The sequence below is a fragment of the Bufo bufo genome, chromosome 4 (genome assembly GCF_905171765.1).
Source record: "Bufo bufo chromosome 4, aBufBuf1.1, whole genome shotgun sequence".
Classification (NCBI taxonomy): Eukaryota; Metazoa; Chordata; class Amphibia; order Anura; family Bufonidae; genus Bufo; species Bufo bufo.
In genome coordinates this window covers 586,021,850-586,043,543 of record NC_053392.1, presented here as the reverse complement: position 1 = coordinate 586,043,543, position 21,694 = coordinate 586,021,850, and the positions used below count along the sequence as shown (strand labels likewise).

Genomic DNA, 21,694 nt, shown 5'->3' with positions numbered 1-21,694 from the left:
ACAAGCTGAAACGTCAAGACTGGGCCAAGAAATATCTCAAGACTGATTTTTCTAAGGTTTTATGGACTGATGAAATGAGAGTGAGTCTTGATGGGCCAGATGGATGGGCCCGTGGCTGGATTGGTAAAGGGCAGAGAGCTCCAGTCTGACTCAGACGCCAGCAAGGTAGAGGTGGAGTACTGGTTTGGGCTGGTATCATCAAAGATGAGCTTGTGGGGCCTTTTCGGGTTGAGGATGGAGTCAAGCTCAACTCCCAGTCCTACTGCCAGTTTCTGGAAGACACCTTTTTCAAGCAGTGGTACAGGAAAAAGTCTGCATCCTTCAAGAAAAACATGATTTTCATGCAGGACAATGCAGGACAATGCTCCATCACACACGTCCAAGTATTCCACAGCGTGGCTGGCAAGAAAGGGTATAAAAGAAGAAAATCTAATGACATGGCCTCCTTGTTCACCTGATCTGAACCCCATTGAGAACCTGTGGTCCATCATCAAATGTGAGATTTACAAGGAGGGAAAACAGTACACCTCTCTGAACAGTGTCTGGGAGGCTGTGGTTGCGGCTGCACGCAATGTTGATGGTGAACAGATCAAAACACTGACAGAATCCATGGATGGCAGGCTTTTGAGTGTCCTTGCAAAGAAAGGTGGCTATATTGGTCACTGATTTGTTTTTGTTTTGTTTTTGAATGTCAGAAATGTATATTTGTGAATGTTGAGATGTTATATTGGTTTCACTGGTAAAAATAAATAATTGAAATGGGTATAGATTTGTTTTTTGTTAAGTTGCCTAATAATTATGCACAGTAATAGTCACCTGCACACACAGATATCCCCCTAAAATAGCTAAAACTAAAAACAAACTAAAAACTACTTCCAAAAATATTCAGCTTTGATATTAATGAGTTTTTTGGGTTCATTGAGAACATGGTTGTTGTTCAATAATAAAATTAATCCTCAAAAATACAACTTGCCTAATAATTCTGCACTCCCTGTATATTCTAACACAGAGGCGTTCCCATGGTGATGGGGACGCTTCAGGTTAGAATATACTAACAGAACTGTGTACATGACTGCCCCCTGCTGCCTGGAAGGTGCTGCCAGGCAGCAGGGGGCAGGCAGCAGGGGGCAGCCCCCCCACACTGGCCACCAATGTGTTAACTACAGGGGGTGGGGCTGCCCCCTGCTGCCTGGCAGCACCTGTCAGGCAGCAGGGGGCAGTCATGTACACAGTTCTTTTAGTATATTCTAACCTGAAGCGTCCCCATCACCATGGGAACGCCTCTGTGTTAGAATATACTGTCGGATTTGAGTTTCACGATGTAACTCAAATCCGACAGTATATTCTAACATAGAGGCGTTCCCATGGTGATGGGGACGCTTCAAGTTAAAATATACCATCGGATTGGAGAAAACTCCGATCCGATGGTATATTAACTCCTGACTTTACATTGAAAGTCAATGGGGGACGGATCCGTTTGAAATTGCACCATATTGTGTCAACGTCAAATGGATCCGTCCCCATTGACTTGCATTGTAATTCAGGACGGATCCGTTTGGCTCCGCACGGCCAGGCGGACACCAAAACGACTTTTTTTTCATGTCCGTAGATCCTCCAAAAATCAAGGAAGATCCACGGACGAAAAAACGGTCACGGATCACGGAAAAACGGAACCCCGTTTTGCGGACCGCAAAAAAATACGGTCGTGTGCATGAGGCCTTATGGTAGCTTTCTGGGTTTGCCTTACAACCCTTTTGGCTCACTCAGGGATCCGTAGCTCCTTCTCCTCAGCTGTTCCTTGTCCAGCACTCCCAACCTCCTTATATTCCCCTCTCACACTTCTCTGGTTGCCAGATATAGAGCTTCCTGCCTGGACATCTATTCTGACCCACTGGAGCTGTGTTGCTGCGTTCTCTGGTAGTCGGTCCAGAACGTTACCCTCCGGATCCCTGTTGGACCTTTGTGGTCTATTGTGATCGCCCACCTGGGTGTATGTGTTTGTCTGTCCTCTCCCTGGTGTTTCCCTTTTAGTGTCAGTGGTGCGGACTAGCGATCCCACCGGCCCGTTCACTATCTAGGGCTCATTTTAGGGAAAGCCAGGGTTTAGGCACGTGATCGCCGCACGGGTGAGGAACCCGTCTAGGGACGTCAGGGCAGTCAGGTGCCAGCCGCAAGGTGAGTCAGGGGTCACCACCTTTCCCTCTCCCTTGGGCAGGGCTTTCCCTTTTCCCTCCCTGTGCGTGACGCCGGTCATTACACTGCCGCTATCGAAATCAGTTTGTTCATGCACTTCTTTAACAAAGGGAATGGTGACGTTCATTTCTCATTAGTTTGAACAATTCTTGGAGGAATAAGTGAGGAACAGCACAAGGCTGTGGAGGCAGTGGCTTAGGCCAGTTTAAGAGGAACGCTATTTTAGGTTCTGAATTAAAGAGGACCTGTCACCTCTCCTGACACGTCTGTTTTAGTAAATACTTGTGTTCCTCATGAAATAAGGCTCAGTTCACACCTGAGCGTTTTACAGCGCGTTCCTACGCGCTGTAAAACGCTCAACAAGGAGAAACCAATGCTTCCCTATGGGAATGGTTCTCACCTGGGCGTTTTACAGCGCGTACGATCGCGCTGTAAAACGCCCGACGCTCACACAAGTACAGGAGCGTTTTTTTGGGCGCTTGTCGCGCGTTCCCGTACATAGACTTTCGGGAACGCGCGACACTGTGTGCACACTTGTCTCTGTATGCGCGCTTGTAAACGCCCGTACAATCGCGCATACAGAGCGCTCCTTTCAGAACGCTCAGGTGTGAACTGAGCCTAGCAGTTCTGGAGCATCTCTTCTTGTAACTTTTGTGTGGTTCCTCTGTTATTCCTGCTACAAATTTTGAAATAAGTCATCAGCTCAGTTTGTTCATTCACCTCTTTAACAAGGGCAATGGTGACATCCATTTCTCATTAGTTTGAACAATTCTAGGAGGAATAAGAGAGGAACAGCACAAGGCTGTGGAGGCAGTTTCAGAGGATGTCATTTTAGGCTCTGAATTGAAGAGGACCTTTCACCTCTCCTGACATGTCTGTTTTAGTAAATATTTGTGTTCCTCATGAAATAACAGTTCTAGAACATCTTTCCTTGCACTTTTGTGTGATTCCTTTATTATTCCTGCTAGAAATTTAGGAATACCGTAAGTTGCCAGCTGAGTTTGTCCCTTCACTGCCACTATCCAAATCAGTTTGTTCATACACCTAACAAGGGGAATGGTGACACCTAGTTGCTCATTAGTTTGTACAATTCTAGGAGGAATAATAGAGGAATGGCACAAGGCTGTGGGGGCAGTGGCTTAGGCCAGTTTTAGAGGGATGTCATTTTAGGCTCTTAATTGAACAGGACCTGTCACCTCTCCTGACACGTCTGTTTTAGTAAATACTTGTGTTCCTCATGAAATGGAAGTTCTGGAGCACTTTTTCTTATAACTTTTGTCGTGTACCTCTGTAATTCCTGCTGGAAATGTAAAAAATGTATTGACAGCTAAGTGTGTCCCTGAACTGCCGCTATCCAGTCAGTTTGTTTACATTGTATGTGACAGTAAATGGTGCCATTAGAAAGTACAACCCGTCCAGCAAATAAATGGAAAAATAAAAATGTTATGGCTCTGGCAAGGCAGGGAGTAAAAAAAGAAAACACAAAAAAACTGAAATGTGTCTGGTCCTCAAAGCGTTAAATAATATTCACATGCTCTAAAGCCAATGAAATTAGATGGACGTCAAAGGAATTTTTTGTTCTCGCTTTTCAGCCCAGCTCAACCCTTACTAGTGAACTGACCCCAATATTTTTGACACAGTGTAAGGGTACATTCACACGACCGTATTATTTTTCCGCGTCTGATCCGCATCCGTTCCGCATTTTGCGAAATAGAAGCGGACCCATTCATTCCTATGGGTGAATAAAATGTGCAGACAACATTCAGTATGTTGTCCGCATCCGTGTGTCCGCATTTCTATTCCGCAAAAATATGAAACATATCCTACTATTGTCCGTACAGATCGGTCCGCAGAACTATTCAAGTCAATGGATCCGCAAATTGCGGATGACCTACGGAATGGTTTCCGTAGGTCATCCGTTTTTTTGCGGATCCGTTTCCTTATTTTTGAAGGCCTTTTTTCTCTCTCTCTCTCTTTTTTTCCTTCCGTTTTTTGCGGACCGTAAAAAACGGAAGACACACGGAAGTAATTTGTCCGCAAAATGCGGACACACGGTTCCGTTATTTGCAGACCGCAAATCGGAAAGGATTACACACGGTCGTGTGAATGTACCCTAACTGACCCCGATACTTTGGATTTCTGCATGCCCGATTGTTTTCTGCCAATGATGTCCTCTGCTGCAAAAATATTAAGATTTAAGAAGTCGCAGAACACATAGCCATAAATAGCCGCTGTCAGCAGGGGCCGCGTGCAGCGCTTTCTCCATGCATTATAAATAAGCCTCCGCTCCGTGGCCCCTGTTTGTTAAGCTGCTGTCAGGGGACAATGCTAAGGAGACAAACACCTTGTGAGGCTGTGTTGACCTACTTCAGTTTGTCATCGGCCCATTCCATAGACCATTTCAAGTCTCCAAGCTAGAGGAAATCTTGTATCACATATTTCTATCCCTATAATGACTTTTAAAGGGTGACTCCACCCACAGTCGTACTTGCTAAAAGGGTCACTTAGACTACTTTCACACTGGCGTTTCTGGGTCCGCTTGTGAGATCCGTTCAGGGCTCTGACAAGCGGCCCAAAACGGATCAGTTCAGCCCCAATGCATTCTGAATGGATAAGTCTCCGTTCAGAATGCTTAAATTTGGCTGCGTTTTGTCTCCGTTGCGTTTTTTAGACGGTCACTAAAACACAGCTTGCAGCGTTTTCGAGATCATCTGACGATGCGCAGCCAAACGGATCCGTCCGGACTTACAATGTAAGTCAATGGGGACGGATCCGTTTGGTGCAATTGAAAACGGATCCGTCCCCCATTGACTTTCCATGTAGGGCAAGAAGGATCCGTTTTGACTTTTTTTTTAATGACTAATGCAAACGGATCCGTTCTGAACGGATACAAGCGTTTGCGTTATTGGCGCGGATCCGTCTGTGCAGATACAAAACGGATCCGCACCAAACGCGAGTGTGAAAGTAGCCTTAGTAATAAGCAGATCACAAAATGTTAGTTGAGACCTCTAGCAATCAGCTGTAATCCATGGGAGAACCTAGCAGTAAGTACTTAATTTCCCTGTAGCGCCACCACGGGAGAAATGGAGTATTACACACAGTGTCTATATTGATTGCCTAATGAAGGACAGGCCCTCCAGAAAAGAGGGACGCTCTTGGTAACTTGGACAGAAGATGAGGATCCTAAACTATATTAACTGGATTCACTAATAGGGTGTATGAAAATGGAATCTGGAAACTGGATAAGGCCTCATGCACACGACCGTTGTTTTGGTCTGCATCCGAGCCGCAGTTTTTGCAGCTCGGATGCGGGCCCATTCACTTCAATGGGGCCGCAAAAGATGCGGACAGCACTCCGTGTGCTGACTGCAGATCCGCAATTTGCTGACCGCAAAACACACAATGGTCGTGTGCATGAGGCCTAAGAACGATAAAGGGTTCTCTGCTTTAGAAAAGGTACTCAATATCAGATTGGAGGGGATCTGATGAGGTCCATATTTACAACAAGGCACATGATGGTGTGAAGAAGGATGGGGTGATACGTCACAGAGAAAACTAATGATTTATGTTGATTCTTTCACCTTACAGGCTATGTACACCTTCGGGGGCAATTTTTTAAATTATTGCATTGTGCTCATTTTGAGCAATTTTTATTTTTTTGAATTGGTCTTTATTAAAGATATTGCGTCTTTTTTCTGTGCAGAGCTGAGATGCTCTAATAGAACCCTTTGGATTTTCCGTCTTATCCCTCAGACCAAGAGCTGATGGCTCCTTATCTCTGCTCTCTGACATTATAGCTCAGTTCTTATCTTACTGATAAGAATGTGGCTTAATAAAATATTTATGACCTCTCAGTAGTTTAGAGATAAGGTTTATTAGATGACCAACACAAAGTAAAAGTACCAGTGACACAGCTAGAAAAACTGTTAACCCTTTGTGACAGAATAGCTCAATATTTTTTAAAAAAAGGGCAATTGGAAAAAATAAGATTTTTAGCCAAAAATGAGTAACATGCAATCATTAAAAAAAAACTGCCTCTGAAGGTGTACTTAGCCTTTAATGCTACTTTTCATGTCTCCTTATCGCTAACTTTTTTCTATTACAGCTACAAGTCCAAAGATTTAAACCTCATGCTGCTTATCTACAGCTAATATAACAGTCACCTGATCAGAAAGGCAGTGTAAGGGCTCATTTACACGAACGTATGTGTTCCATTCCGTGCATTGGGCACCGCAATTTGCAGTCCCCAATGCACGGAGAACGTTCGTGCAGGCTCCGGAACGGATCCAGACCTATCCAACTTGAATGGGTCCAAATCCCTCCGTTCCACAAAAAGATAGGACATGTTCTATCTTTTTGAAGAACGGAAATATGGAACGGAATCCCACAGAAGCACTCCGTAGTGCTTCCGTGGGGTTCCGTTCTATGCTTCCGTTCTGCACCGTTCCGCATCTCCAGATTTGCGGACCCATTCAAGTGAATGGGTCCGCATCCGTGATGCGGAATGCACATGGAACGGTGTCAGTTTATTGCGGATCCGCATATGCGATCCGCAATACGGAAACGGAACACATACGTTTGTGTGCATGAGCCCCAAGGGTTCAATCCCTGCAGTTAACAAAAGTAAGCGATAAGGCGACATCAGAACAGTCAGATAAGGAGAAAGTGAAGTCAGGATATGACCTATATGTACACTGCCAACTAACAGAGGGTTTCTCTGCCTGTCACACAGCAGACCTTTACATAATCCACACACTGAGACGAAAACGGTAAAGCTCCTCGGTATAACAGAAAAAACAAAGCAAAAAAAAAAGTAAAGTAAAGATGGCCATACACCTAGCAAGAGATACTGCTCCTTTGGATAAACGATGTTAAACTAGTTTGTGCTCCAGCCTGTGAACACGGACACATTTCTATACAGACCACTCGCGGACGATGTCCGGGTCCGCTCTATTTTTCTTTGGTTCATGCTAGGATTTTACCAATCATAACATGCACCATTCATTGATTAAGATACCTTTGGACTTGTGCATAAGGGGCCATTTGTGGAACGGGTGCGGACCCATTCATTTTCAAAGGGGCGCAAAAGATGCGGACAGCACACTCTGTGCTGTCCGCATCTGCACTTCCGTTCTGCGGCCCCGCAAAAAAATAGAACATGTCCTATTCTTCTCCACAGTCACGGACAAGAAAAGGCATTTCTATTATAGTGCCGGCCATGTGCGGACCGCAAAACAATTGCGGACGTGTGAATGGACCCTTAGGTTTATATTGTACTGGCAGCCATGTAAGGCTATGTTCAGATGAGATGTTTTTACCCACACAGTCAAAATTACATTAAAAAAGGCATTTAAAACTGCTGTTTTACCAAGTTTTGCAGCGGTTTTGTGATGCGGTTATTTGCCATGTATTTTTTCCAGATTAAAAATGTAACATAGATGCAACTAAATTGCATAAACTGCATGACCAATAACCACATCACAAAACCACAGCGATCACGGTAAAACTTAGTGAGCTTTTTACCGCATTTTATGCAGCTACTGTAAAACCGAACTAATAGGGGGCGTGAGCACTAGATGTGCCAGCATAAACTGGAAATACAGCCCTGATACCCTTCACTCCCACCAATCAGCTGTTTCTTGTAGTTTCGGTGTTGAAAGTCGGTGCCAGAACTACGCAGCGCCACCCTTTTTGTAGTGGATGGAGCTCGTAACTGCAGCGCTGATTAAATTCAGAAGTTACCCTTATGTGAAAAAGGGCACCATATCGGGCACTAGATTTGCATTTTTTACTATAATATGGCTTATAATTTTCTTTTGTGATACATCATATAACTTCTTTGCAGCAATGAGAGGGAGGCAAGTGGACCCCTAATCTGCCTGGGCCACCAACAGCAGTACCACTTGTCTCCCGCCTCCCGGTGACTATGTGTCAGACAATATATTGATATTCATGGACTATCTGTTTTTCCCGTTTTCTTGTCAGAGATGTCATCCATAATGATTCCAAAGTATTCAATGACGGGTCCATTCAAAGGACACAGGAGTATAAAAAGCAGCCGTAAGTATAAAAATACATGTAGCGTGTACGTGCATCAAAACTAGTGTTCCAAGGGCCTCCAAGCAATTTGTCCTGCTTGTTCAGTGTCTGCACAGATCAGGTGATTTGTATTATGGGAGGAGTCATTTGTATAAATTAACCTTGTCATCATCACAATGTGTTTGTAGATCACAGCTGGATCATAGCATGAGTAAAAGGGGCAGATGCCCCCCAATATTTAGGGGTCCACAATATTTAGGGGTCCCAAACTGTTCATTCTAAACTTTCATCCTGTCATATGAAAATTAAGTCACTGTGCTTAATGTGATGTTATTTAGACACTTTTAACTAGGTGCAACATAGCAGTTTTTTTTTTTACTGTATGGCATTACTTTATAGAAACCGTATAAAATTATACTTAACTCCTTAAGGACTCAGCCTTATTTCACCTTAAGGACCAGGCCATTTTTTGCAAATCTGACCAGTGTCGCTTTAAGTGGTGATAACTTTAAAACGCTTTGACTTATCCAGGCCATTCTGAGATAGTTTTTTCGTCACATATTGTACTTCATGACACTGGTAAAATGAAGTGAAAAATAATAATTTTTATTTATAAAAAAAATACCAAATTTACCAAAAATTTGCAAAAAATTGCTAATTTCCAAGTTTCAATTTCTCTACTTCTATAATACATAGTAATACCTACAAAAATAGTTATTACTTTACATTCCCCATATGTCTACTTCATGTTTGGATCATTTTGGGAATGATATTTTATATTTTGGGGATGTTACAAGGCTTAGAAGTTTGGAAGCAAATCTTGAAATTTTTCAGAAATTTTAAAAAACCCAATTTTTAGGGACCAGTTCAGGTCTGTAGTCACTTTGCGAGGCTTATATAATAGAAACCACCCAAAAATGACCCCATTCTATAAACTACACCCCTCAATCTATTCAAAACTGATTTTACAAACACCCTTTAGGTGTTCCACAAGAGTTAATGGCAAATGGAGATAAAATTTCAGAATTTAGATTTTTTGGCAACTTTTCCATTTTAATCAATTTTTTCCAGTAACAAAGCAAGGGTTAACAGCCAAACAAAACTCAATATTTATTGCCCTGATTCTGTAGTTTGCAGAAACACCCCATATGTGGCCGTAAACTACTGTACGGGCACACAGTAGGGCGTAGAGGGAAAGGTGCACCATATGGTTTTTGGAAAGCAGATTTTGCTGGACTGGTTTATTTACACCATGTCCCATTTGAAGCCCCCCTGATGCACCCCTAGAGTAGAAATTCCATAAAGTGACCCCATCTAAGAAACTACACCCGTCAAGGTATTCAAAACTGATTTTACAAACTTTTTTAACCCTTCAGGTGTTGCACAAGAGTTATTGGCAAATGGGGAGGAAATTTGAGAATTTCATTTTTTTGCCAAATTTTCAATTTTAACCCATTTTTTCCACTAACAAAGCAAGGGTTAACAGCCAAACAAGACTGTATCTTTATTGCCCTGACTCTGCTGTTTACAGAAACACCCCATATGTGGCCGTACACTACTGTACGGCCACAGGGCGGGGCGTAGAGGGAAAGGAGCGCCGTTTGGTTTTTGGAGGGCTGATTTTTATGGACCGGTTTATTTACACCGTGTCCTGTTTCAACCCCCCTGATGCACCCCTGGAGTAGAAACTCCCTAAAAGTGACCCCATTTTGGAAACTACAGGATAAGGTGGCGGTTTTGTTGGGACTATTTTTAGGGTAGATATGATTTTTGGTTGCTGTATATTACATTTTTGTGAGGTAAGGTTACCAAAAATTGAAATTCTGAAATTTCATCTCCATTTGCCATTAACTGTTGAGGAACACCTAAAGGGTTAATAAAGTTTGTAAAAATCAGTTTTGAATACCTTGAGGGGTGTAGTTTCTTAGATGGGGTCACTTTTAGGGGGTTTCTACTCTAGGGGTGCATCAGGGGGGCTTCAAAAGGGACATGGTGTCAATAAAAAAGGCCATTAAAATCGGCCTTCCAGAAACCATGTCGGTCCTTTCCTTTTGCGCCCTGCCTTTTAGTGATACAGTAGTTTACGACCACAAATGTGGCGTTTCTGTAAACTGCAGTATCGGGGTAATAAATATTACGTTTTGTTTGGTTGTTAACCCTTGCTTTGTTACCGGAAAAAAATGGATTGAAATGGAAAAGTGCCAAAAATAGCTGTTTTGGCACTTTTTTTTTTTTTTTTTTGACTGTGTTAATCTGGGGGGTTAGGTCATGGGGTATATTTATAGAGGAGATTCTTACGGACGCGGCGATATCTAATAAGTCTACTTTTTTACAATTATTTAGGTTTTAGACTATATTATCCTTTTTGATACAAATTTTTTTTTGGTATCTCTAAAGTCTAAGTCATTTTTTTTTGTTTTTTAGCTGATTATCTTATGTAGGAGCTCATTTTTTGCGGGATGAGAGGACGGTTTTATTGGCACTATTTTGGGGGCTATATGACTTTTTGATCGCTTGCTATTAGGCCTCTTTCACACGGGCGTTGCGGGAAAATGTGCGGGTGCGTTGCGGGAACACGCGCGATTTTTCCGCGCAAGTGCAAAACATTGTAATGCGTTTTGCACTCGCGTGAGAAAAATCGCGCATGTTTGGTACCCAAACCCGAACTTCTTCACAGAAGTGCGGGCTTGGGATCGGTGTTCTGTAGATTGTATTATTTTTGGCTAGGCCCGAGCTCCTTTTTGGCTAGGCCCGGTGGCTGGACCCCGGTCAGTGCAGCCGAGATGAGGACATTTTGGGGCCTCGTGCTGCACATGGGCCTAGTCAAGAAACCTAGTGTCAGGCATTACTGGAGTGGGGACGTAATGGATCAGGATTCTTTTTTTGCACCGTTTTTTTTTTTTTTTTGGACCGTGTTAATCTGGGGGGTTAGGTCATGGGGTAGATTGTCATACCTAATTTGTATACTTTTTTTTTAAATAATTTTTGTTTTTAAATTTTTTTTTGGTGTCTCAAGTCTGAGAACCATTTTTTTTTATCCGATAGTCAGTGGCTAAATTGGGATATAAATTTAGTACTCCATGGAAGTGTGGTACTGAAGCAACCGTCAATGCAGAGGCCCGGATGATCGGGGCACGTGTCGCACTGAGTAGTGGTGTCCTTCCGTATCCCCCTCCTGCGACACACTCTGCACTTTTTTTGGGTTCGTCCCTTCTTTCCAGTATGGGGGACCACACCTGGAAAGTGTTGGCCAGGGACGATCCGGGCGCCTCCAGTTCCCGAGGTACTCCGGCCTGCTCTTTCCCAGTCCGAAAAGATCAGGGCCTTGAGAACTGCCTCATAGAACTGGAGGAATTTCCCTGTGTTGCCAGAGCTCCGGGACAGCACAAAAGAGTTGTACAAGGCAACCTGCACCAAGTAGACCGCAACTTTTTTGTACCATGCCCGGGTTTTGCGCATGGCGTTATATGGCTTGAGGACTTGATCAGAGAGATCAACTCCTCCCATATACCGATTGTAGTCGACGATACAATCGGGCTTGATGACCGTTGCCGCGGTACCTCGCACAGGGACAGGGGTGATGCCGTTACCATGAATTGTGGACAGTACAAGGACATCCCTCTTGTCCTTATATCTGACCAGCAACAGGTTTCCACTGGTAAGGGCACAGGTCTCACCCCTGGGGATAGGTACCTGGTGGGGGGGTGGGCAGGGAGGCCTCGTTGATTTTCCCGCACGGTCCCACAAGCGGACGTGGATCTGGAGGCGAGGGACTGGAACAAGGGGATACTAGTATAAAAGTTATCCACGTACAGGTGATAACCTTTATCTAGCAGTGGGTGCATAAGGTCCCACACAAGTTTCCCGCTAACACCCAGAGTGGGGGGACATTCTGGGGGGTGAATACGGGAATCTCGCCCCTTGTACACACGAAACTTGTAAGTGTACCCTGAGGTACTCTCACAAAGTTTGTACAGCTTCACGCCATACCTCGCCCGCTTTGAGGGAACATACTGGCGGAAAATGAGTCTCCCCTTGAACGCAATGAGAGACTCATCAACCGTGACCTCCCTTCCAGGTACATAGGCCTGTACAAATTTGGCCCCAAAGTGATCGATGACCGGCCGTATCTTATACAGACGGTCATAGGCAGGATCACCTTGGGGGGGGACATTTACGGATGGCCTCAAACCGGGTACGTGTCATGGCGTACTGTAAAGTGGGGTCTGGTAGAGAACGTCCCCTCTCCAGTAATGCCTGACACTAGGTTTCTTGACTAGGCCCATGTGTAGCACGAGGCCCCAAAATGTCCTCATCTCGGCTGCACTGACCGGGGTCCAGCCACCGGGCCTAGCCAAAAAGGAGCTCGGGTTTGAGCAACGAACTGTAGGGCGTACAGGTTCGTCTGCTCCACCATTAGATTTACCAGTTGGTCACTAAAAAAAAGACTAAAAAAGTCATATTCAGTGAAGCCCACTGTGGAAATCTGGATTCCTGATTGGCCTACAAACTCAGGAATCAAGGGCTCAAATCGCTCTGGGGTACACCAGACAAGTTCACCGGCAGGGGGCTCCGGTGGATTTAACTGGTGGGCCGGAAAACTAGTTCGAGCCCCAGAGCCGCTTGTACTACGGTGGGCCACAAGGTCCCTAGTATGGCGGTCCCCTTGCTCCGCCTGGCGGCGTCTCCGCCGCCTTGGGGGCTCATCATCATCGCTAGATGATGAGGAGGATGCGGATGACAACAGGAAAGTGGGGTCATCCTCGTCCTCACTAGGACTCTCGGACTCAGAGGCAAGCTGGGCGTATGCCTCCTCGGTCGAGAACATCCGGCGGGCCATAGGGGAGTGTGTGTCTGCGTGTGTGTGTGCGTGCGTGTAAATCTTTATTCAGTGTGCGTGTGTGTTGGGGGCACGGGTGTTCACGTACTTATCCCTAAAACTAACAGAAAAAAAAAAGACTAACTAAAAAAAAGGGGAAAAATGTGAAAAAAAATAAAATAAAAAATTCAAAACCGCTGATCAACCGTCCGAAGTTGATCAGTGGTGGGGTGTGCGATGCGCTAACAGTGGCCGGACGCTAAGAGTGCCGGCCACAGTCAGCGTACGCACACAAAGAAAATAAAAAATGCCTGCGCCCCCAAAAAAGTTGTGGTGGAGGGGAGGGGGGCAAGCGGCAGCACCCCTGGGGGGTGTAGGGTCACACAGCTGTGCTGTGGACCCCAGACACCCTACTTAGGCCTCATGCACACGACCATTGTGTGCATCCGCGGACATTGTTCCATTTTCCGTTTTTTTTCGCGGACCCATTGACTTTCAATGGGTCCGTGGAAAAATCGGAAAATGCACAGTTTTGCAGCCGCATCCGTGATCCGTGTTTCCTGTCCGTCAAAAAAATAAGACCTGTCCTATTTTTTTGACGGACAACGGTTAACGGACCTATTCAAGTCAATGGGTCCGTGAAAAAAAAAGGATGCACACAAGATTGCCATCCGGGTCCGTCATCCTTGTCCGTAGGCTACTTTCACACAGACGGATCCGCTGATCCGTCTGCATAAAAGCTTTTTAGATCTGATTTTTCACTTAGTGAAAACTCAGATCCGACAGTATATTCTAACACTGAGGCGTTCCCATGGTGATGGGGACGCTTCAGGTTAGAATATACTAAAAGAACTGTGTACATGACTGCCCCCTGCTGCCTGGCAGGTGCTGCCAGGCAGCAGGGGGCAGACCCCCCCTCCCTCCCCCCCTGTATTTAACTCATTGGTGGCCAGTGCGGCCCCCCTCCCTCCCCTGTATTTAACTCATTGGTGGCCAGTGCGGCCGGCCCCCCCTCCCTCCCTTGTATTTAAAGAGGACCTTTCACCAGAATAAAACATCTAAACTAACTATACAGACATGTAGAGCGGCGCCCAGGGATCCCCCTGCACTTACTGTTATACCTGGGCGCCGCTCCGTTCGCCCGGTATAGCCTCCGGTATCTTCATAGTTAGGCTCCACCCAGGGGAACCTGACGGCGTCTCTTTCTCCTATGCTGTAGCGCTGGCCAATCGCAGCGCTCAGCTCATAGCCTGAGAGGAAAAAAAACCTCTCAGGCTATGAGCTGAGCGCTGCGATTGGCCAGCGCTACAGCATAGGAGAAAGAGACGCCGTCAGGTTCCCCTGGGTGGAGCCTAACTATGAAGATACCGGATCCGAACGGAGCGGCGCCCCATTGATAATAGTAAGTGCAGGGGGATCCCTGGGCGCCGCTCTACATGTCTGTATAGTTAGTTTAGATGTTTTATCTGGTGAAAGGTCCTTATTAACACATTGGTGGCCAGTGCGGCGGGCCCCCCCTCCTTCCCCCCCCTAATTAAAATGACCGACCCCCATCATTGGTGGCAGCGGAGAGTTCCGATCGGAGTCCCAGTTTAATCGCTGGGGCTCCGATCGGTAACCATGGCAGCCAAGACGCTACTGCAGTCCTGGCTGCTATGGTTACTTAGCAATTTTAGAAGCATTATACTTACCTGCGATGTCTGTGACCGGCCGGGCGCTCCTCCTACTGGTAAGTGAAAGGTCTGTGCGGCGCATTGCTTATAGCACAGACCTTTCACTTACCAGTAGAAGGAGTGCCCGGCCGGTCACAGACATCGCAGGTAAGTATAATGCTTCTAAAATTGCTAAGTAACCATGGCAGCCAGGACTGCAGTAGTGTCCTGGTTGCCATGGTTACCGATTGGAGTCCCAGCGATTAAACTGGGACTCCGATCGGAACTCTCCGCTGCCACCAATGATGGGGAGTCAGTCATTTTAATTAGGGTGGGGGGGGAGGGAGGGGATTTGCCGGCCACACTGGCCACCAATGTGTTAAATACAAGGGAGGGAGGGAGGGGGGCCGGCCGCACTGGCCACCAATGTGTTAAATACAAGGGAGGGAGGGAGAGGGGCCCGGCCGCACTGGCCACCAATGTGTTAAATACAAGGGAGGGAAGGAGGGAGGGGGGGCCGGCCGCACTGGCCACCAATGTGTTAAATACAAGGGAGGGAGGGGGGGCCGGCCGCACTGGCCACCAATGTGTTAAATACGAGGGAGGGAGGGGGGGCCGGCCGCACTGGCCACCAATGTCTTAAATACAAGGGAGGGAGGGGGGGGGGCGGCCGCACTGGCCACCAATGTGTTAAATACAAGGGAGGGAGGGGGGGGCGGCCGCACCGGCCACCAATGAGTTAAATACAGGGAGGGGGGAGGGAGGCGGGGGTCTGCCCCCTGCTGCCTGGCAGCACCTGACAGGCAGCAGGGGGCAGTCATGTACAGTCGTGGCCAAAAGTTTTGAGAATGACACAAATATTAGTTTTCACAAAGTTTGCTGCTAAACTGCTTTTAGATCTTTGTTTCAGTTGTTTCTGTGATGTAGTGAAATATAATTACACGCACTTCATACGTTTCAAAGGCTTTTATCGACAATTACATGACATTTATGCAAAGAGTCAGTATTTGCAGTGTTGGCCCTTCTTTTTCAGGACCTCTGCAATTCAACTGGGCATGCTCTCAATCAACTTCTGGGCCAATTCCTGACTGATAGCAACCCATTCTTTCATAATCACTTCTTGGAGTTTGTCAGAATTAGTGGGTTTTTGTTTGTCCACCCGCCTCTTGAGGATTGACCACAAGTTCTCAATGGGATTAAGATCTGGGGGGTTTCCAGGCCATGGACCCAAAATGTCAACGTTTTGGTCCCTGAGCCACTTAGTTATCACTTTTGCCTTATGGCACGGTGCTCCATCGTGCTGGAAAATGCATTGTTCTTCACCAAACTGTTGTTGGATTGTTGGAAGAAGTTGCTGTTGGAGGGTGTTTTGGTACCATTCTTTATTCATGGCTGTGTTTTTGGGCAAAATTGTAAGTGAGCCCACTCCTTTGGATGAGAAGCAACCCCACACATGAATGGTCTCAGGATGCTTTACTGTTGGCATGACACAGGACTGATGGTAGCACTCACCTTTTCTTCTCCGGACAAGCCTTTTTCCAGATGCCCCAAACAATCGGAAAGAGGCTTAATCGGAGAATATGACTTTGGCCCAGTCCTCAGCAGTCCATTCACCATACTTTCTGCAGAAGATCAATCTGTCCCTGATGGGTGTTTTTGGAGAGAAGTGGCTTCTTTGCTGGCCTTCTTGACACCAGGCCATCTTCCAAAAGTCTTCGCTTCACTGTGCGTGCAGATGCGCTCACACCTGCCTGCTGCCATTCCTGAGCAAGCTCTGCACTGGTGGCACTCCGATCCCGCAGCTGAATCCTCTTTAGGAGACGATCCTGGCGCTTGCTGGACTTTCTTGGATGCCCTGAAGCCTTCTTAACAAGAATTTAACCTCTTTCCTTGAAGTTCTTGATGATCCTATAAATTGTTGATTGAGGTGCAATCTTAGTAGCCACAATATCCTTGCCTGTGAAGCCATTTTTATGCAACGCAATGATGGCTGCACGCGTTTCTTTGCAGGTCACCATGGTTAACAATGGAAGAACAATGATTTCAAGCATCACCCTCCTTTTAACATGTCAAGTCTGCCATTTTAACCCAATCAGCCTGACATACTGATCTCCAGCCTTGTGCTCGTCAACATTCTCACCTGAGTTAACAAGACGATTACTGAAATGATCTCAGCAGGTCCTTTAATGACAGCAATGAAATGCAGTGGAAAGGTTTTTTTGGGATTAAGTTAACTTTCATGGCAAAGAAGGACTATGCAATTCATCTGATTACTCTTCATAACATTCTGGAGTATATGCAAATTTCTATTATAAAAACTTAAGCAGCAACTTTTCCAATTTCCAATATTTATGTAATTCTCTAAACTTTTGGCCACGACTGTACACAGTTCTTTTAGTATATTCTAACCTCAAGCGTCCCCATCACCATGGGAACGCCTCTGTGTTAGAAAATACTGTCGGATCTGAGTCTCACGATCTAACTCAAATCCGATGGTATATTCTAACATAGAGGCGTTCCCATGGTGACGCTTCAAGTTAAAATATACCATCGGATTGGAGAAAACTCCGATCTGATGGTATATTAATAGGGACTCCTGACTTTACATTGAAAGTCAATGGGGGACGGATCCGTTTGCAATTGCACCATATTGTGTCAACGTCAAACGGATCCGTCCCCATTGACTTGCATTGTAAGTCAGGACTAGAGTTGAGCGAACACCTGGATGTTCGGGTTCGAGAAGTTCGGCCGAACTTCCCGGAAATGTTCGGGTTCGGGATCCGAACCCGACCCGAACTTCGTCCCGAACCCCATTGAAGTCAATGGGGACCCGAACTTTTCGGCACTAAAAAGGCTGTATAAACAGCCCAGGAAAGAGCTAGAGGGCTGCAAAAGGCAGCAACATATAGGTAAATCCCCTGCAAACAAATGTGGATAGGGAAATGAATTAAAATAAAAATAAAATAAATAAAAATTTACCAATATCAATTGGAGAGAGGTCCCATAGCAGAGAATCTGGCTTCACGTCAGCAGAGAATCAGTCTCTTCATGCCATAGCAGAGAATCTGGCTTCACGTCACCCACCACTGTAACAGTCCATTGTCATATATTTAGGCCCCGGCACCCAGGCAGAGGAGAGAGGTCCCGTAACAGAGAATCTGGCTTCATGTCAGCAGAGAATCAGTCTGCATGTCCTAGCAGAGAATCATGCTTTACGTCACCCAACACTGGAACAGTCCATTGTCAGATATTTAGGCCCAGGCACCCAGGCAGAGGAGAGAGGTCCCGTAACAGAGAATCTGGCTTCATGTCAGCAGAGAATCAGTCTGCATGTCATAGCAGAGAATCAGGCTTTACGTCACCCAACACTGGAACAGTCCAGTGTCAGATATTTAGGCCCAGGCACCCAGGCAGAGGAGAGAGGTCCCGTTACAGAGAATCTGGCTTCATGTCAGCAGAGAATCAGTCTGCATGTCATAGCAGAGAATCAGGCTTTACGTCACCCAACACAGGAACAGTCCATTGTCAGATATTTAGGCCCAGGCACCCAGGCAGAGGAGAGAGGTCCCGTAACAGAGAATCTGGCTTCATGTCAGCAGAGAATCAGTCTGCGTGTCATAGCAGAGAATCAGGCTTTACTTCACCCACCACTGTAACAATCCATTGTCATATATTTAGGCCCAGGCACCCAGGCAGAGGAGAGAGGTCCCGTAACAGAGAATCTGGCTTCATGTCAGCAGAGAATCAGTCTTCATGTCATAGCAGAGAATCAGGCTTCACGTCACCCACCACTGGAACAGGCCACTGTCAGATATTTTTAGGCCCCGGCACCCAGACAGAGGAGAGAGGTCCCATAACAGAGATTCAGGCTTCATGTCAGCACAGAATCAGTCTTCATGTCATAGCAGAGAATCAGGCTTCACGTCAACCACCACTGGAACAGGCCACTGTCACATATTTAGGCCCAGGCACCCAGGCAGAGGAGAGAGGTCCCATAACAGAGAATCAGTCTTCATGTCATAGCAGAGAATCAGGCTTCATGTCACCCACCACTGGAACAGGCCACTGTCAGATATTTTTAGGCCCCGGCACCCAGACAGAGGAGAGGTTCATTCAACTTTGGGTTGCCCCGCAATATAATGGTAAAATGAAAATAAAAATAGGATTGAATGAGGAAGTGCCCTGGAGTAGAATAATATATTGTTAAGGGGAGGTAGTTATAAATGTCTAATCTGCACAAGGGATGGACAGGTCCTGTGGGATCCATGCCTGGTTCATTTTTATGAACGTCAGCTTGTCCACATTGGCTGTAGACAGGCGGCTGCGTTTGTCTGTAATGACGCCCCCTGCCGTGCTGAATACACGTTCAGACAAAACGCTGGCCGCCGGGCAGGCCAGCACCTCCAAGGCATAAAAGGCTAGCTCTGGCCACGTGGACAATTTGGAGACCCAGAAGTTGAATGGGGCCGAACCATCAGTCAGTACGTGGAGGGGTGTGCACAGGTACTTTTCCACCATGTTATTGAAATGTTGCCTCCTGCTAACACGTTCCGTATCAGGTGGTGGTGCAGTTAGCTGTGGCCTGGTGACAAAACTTTTCCACATCTCTGCCATGCTAACCCTGCCTTTAGAGGAGCTGGCCGTGACACAGCTGCGTTGGCGACCTCTTGCTCCTCCTCTGCCTTCACCTTGGGCTTCCACTTGTTCCCCTGTGACATTTGGGAATGCTCTCAGTAGCGCGTCTACCAACGTGCGCTTGTACTCGCGCATCTTACTATCACGCTCCAGTGCATGAAGTAAGGTGGGCACATTGTCTTTGTACCGTGGATCCAGCAGGGTGGCAACCCAGTAGTCCGCACACGTTAAAATGTGGGCAACTCTGCTGTCGTTGTGCAGGCACTGCAGCATGTAGTGGCTCATGTGTGCCAGGCTGCCCAGAGGTAAGGACAAGCTGTCCTCTGTGGGAGGCGTATCGTCATCGTTCTGCGTTTCCCCTCAGCCATGCACCAGTGATGGGCCCGAGCTGCGTTGGGTGCCAGCCCGCTGTGAACCTGCTTCATCCTTATCCTCCTCCACCTCCTCCTCATCCTCGTCCTCCTCGTCCTACAGTAGTGGGCCCTGTCTGGCCACATTTGTACCTGGCCTCTGCTGTTGCAAAAAACCTCCCTCTGAGTCACTTCGAAGAGACTGGCCTGAAAGTGCTAAAAATGACCCCTCTTCCTCCTCCTCCTCCTGGGCCACCTCCTCTTCCATCATCGCTCTAAGTGTTTTTTCAAGGAGACATAGAAGTGGTATTGTAACGCTGATAACGGCGTCATCGCCACTGGCCATGTTGGTGGAGTACTCGAAACAGCGCAACAGGGCACACAGGTCTTGCATGGAGGCCCAGTCATTGGTGGTGAAGTGGGTCTGATCCGCAGTGCGACTGACCCGTGCGTTGAAACTCCACTATGGCCTGCTGCTGCTCGCACAGTCTGTCCAGCATGTGCAAGGTGGAGTTCCACCTGGTGGGCACGTCGCATATGAGGCGGTGAGCGGGAAGGCCGAAGTTATGCTGTAGCGCAGACAGGCGAGCAGCGGCAGGATGTGAACGCCGGAAGCGCGAACAGACGGCCTGCACTTTATGCAGCAGCTCTGACATGTCGGGGTAGTTGCGAATGAACTTCTGCACCACCAAATTCAGCACATGCGCCAGGCAAGGGATGTGCGTCAAACCGGCTAGTCCCAGAGCTGCAACGAGATTTCGCCCATTATCGCACACCACCAGGCCGGGCTTGAGGCTCACTGGCAGCAACCACTCGTCGGTCTGTTGTTCTATAACCCCCCACAACTCCTGTGCGGTGTGGGGCCTGTCCCCCAAACATATGAGTTTCAGAACGGCCTGCTGACCTTTTCCCCCGGGCTGTGCTGAAGTTGGTGGTGAAGGTGTGTGGCTGACTGGATGAGCAGGTGGAAGAAGAGGAGGAGGAAGCTGAGTAGGAGGAGGAGGAGACAGGAGGCAAAGAATGTTGCCCTGCGATCCTTGGCGGCGGAAGGACGTGCGCCAAACAGCTCTCCGCCTGGGGCCCAGCCGCCACTACATTTACCCAGTGTGCAGTTAGGGAGATATAGCGTCCCTGGCCGTGCTTACTGGTCCACGTATCTGTGGTTAGGTGGACCTTGCCACAGATGGCGTTGCACAGTGCACACTTGATTTTATCGGATACTTGGTTGTGCAGGGAAGGCACGGCTCTCTTGGAGAAGTAGTGGCGGCTGGGAACAACATACTGTGGGACAGCAAGTGACATGAGCTGTTTGAAGCTGTGTGTGTCCACCAGCCTAAATGACAGCATTTCATAGGCCAGTAGTTTAGAAATGCTGGCATTCAGGGCCAGAGATCGAGGGTGGCTAGGTGGGAATTTACGCTTTCTCTCAAATGTTTGTGAGATGGAGAGCTGAACGCTGCCGTGTGACATGGTTGAGATGCTTGGTGACGCAGGTGGTGGTGTTGGTGGTACATCCCATGTTTGCTGGGCGGCAGGTGCCAACGTTCCTCCAGAGGCGGAGGAAGAGGCCGAGGCGGCGGCAGCAGCAGAAGAGGCCGAGGCGGCAGCAGCAGAAGAGGTAGCAGGGGGAGCTTGAGTTACTTCCTTGTTTTTAAGGTGTTTACTCCACTGCAGTTCATGCTTTGCATGCAGGTGCCTGGTCATGCAGGTTGTGCTAAGGTTCAGAACGTTAATGCCTCGCTTCAGGCTCTGATGGCACAGCGTGCAAACCACTCGGGTCTTGTCGTCAGCACATTGTTTGAAGAAGTGCCATGCCAGGGAACTCCTTGAAGCTGCCTTTGGGGTGCTCGGTCCCAGATGGTGGCGGTCAGTAGCAGGCGGAGTCTCTTGGCAGCGGGTGTTCTGCTTTTGCCCACTGCTCCCTCTTTGTCTTTTGCTACGCTGTTGGCTCGGTCTTCCCACTGCCTCTTCCTCCGAACTGTGAAAGTCAGTGGCACGACCTTCAT

At 47.2% G+C, this 21,694-nt stretch overlaps 1 protein-coding gene across 1 annotated transcript in view; it reads left to right on the top strand.

Moving 5' to 3' along the window:
• The window catches only part of LOC120997516 (spermatogenesis-associated protein 7 homolog), a 305,575-nt gene that overhangs the window by 12,246 nt on the left and 271,635 nt on the right, over window positions 1-21,694 (top strand). Inside the window, exon 2 of the mRNA XM_040427597.1 lies at window positions 8,179-8,253. Coding sequence (XP_040283531.1) covers window positions 8,181-8,253 — 73 coding nt within the window. The 5' untranslated portion in view covers window positions 8,179-8,180. The remainder of the gene's footprint in view (window positions 1-8,178; window positions 8,254-21,694) is intronic.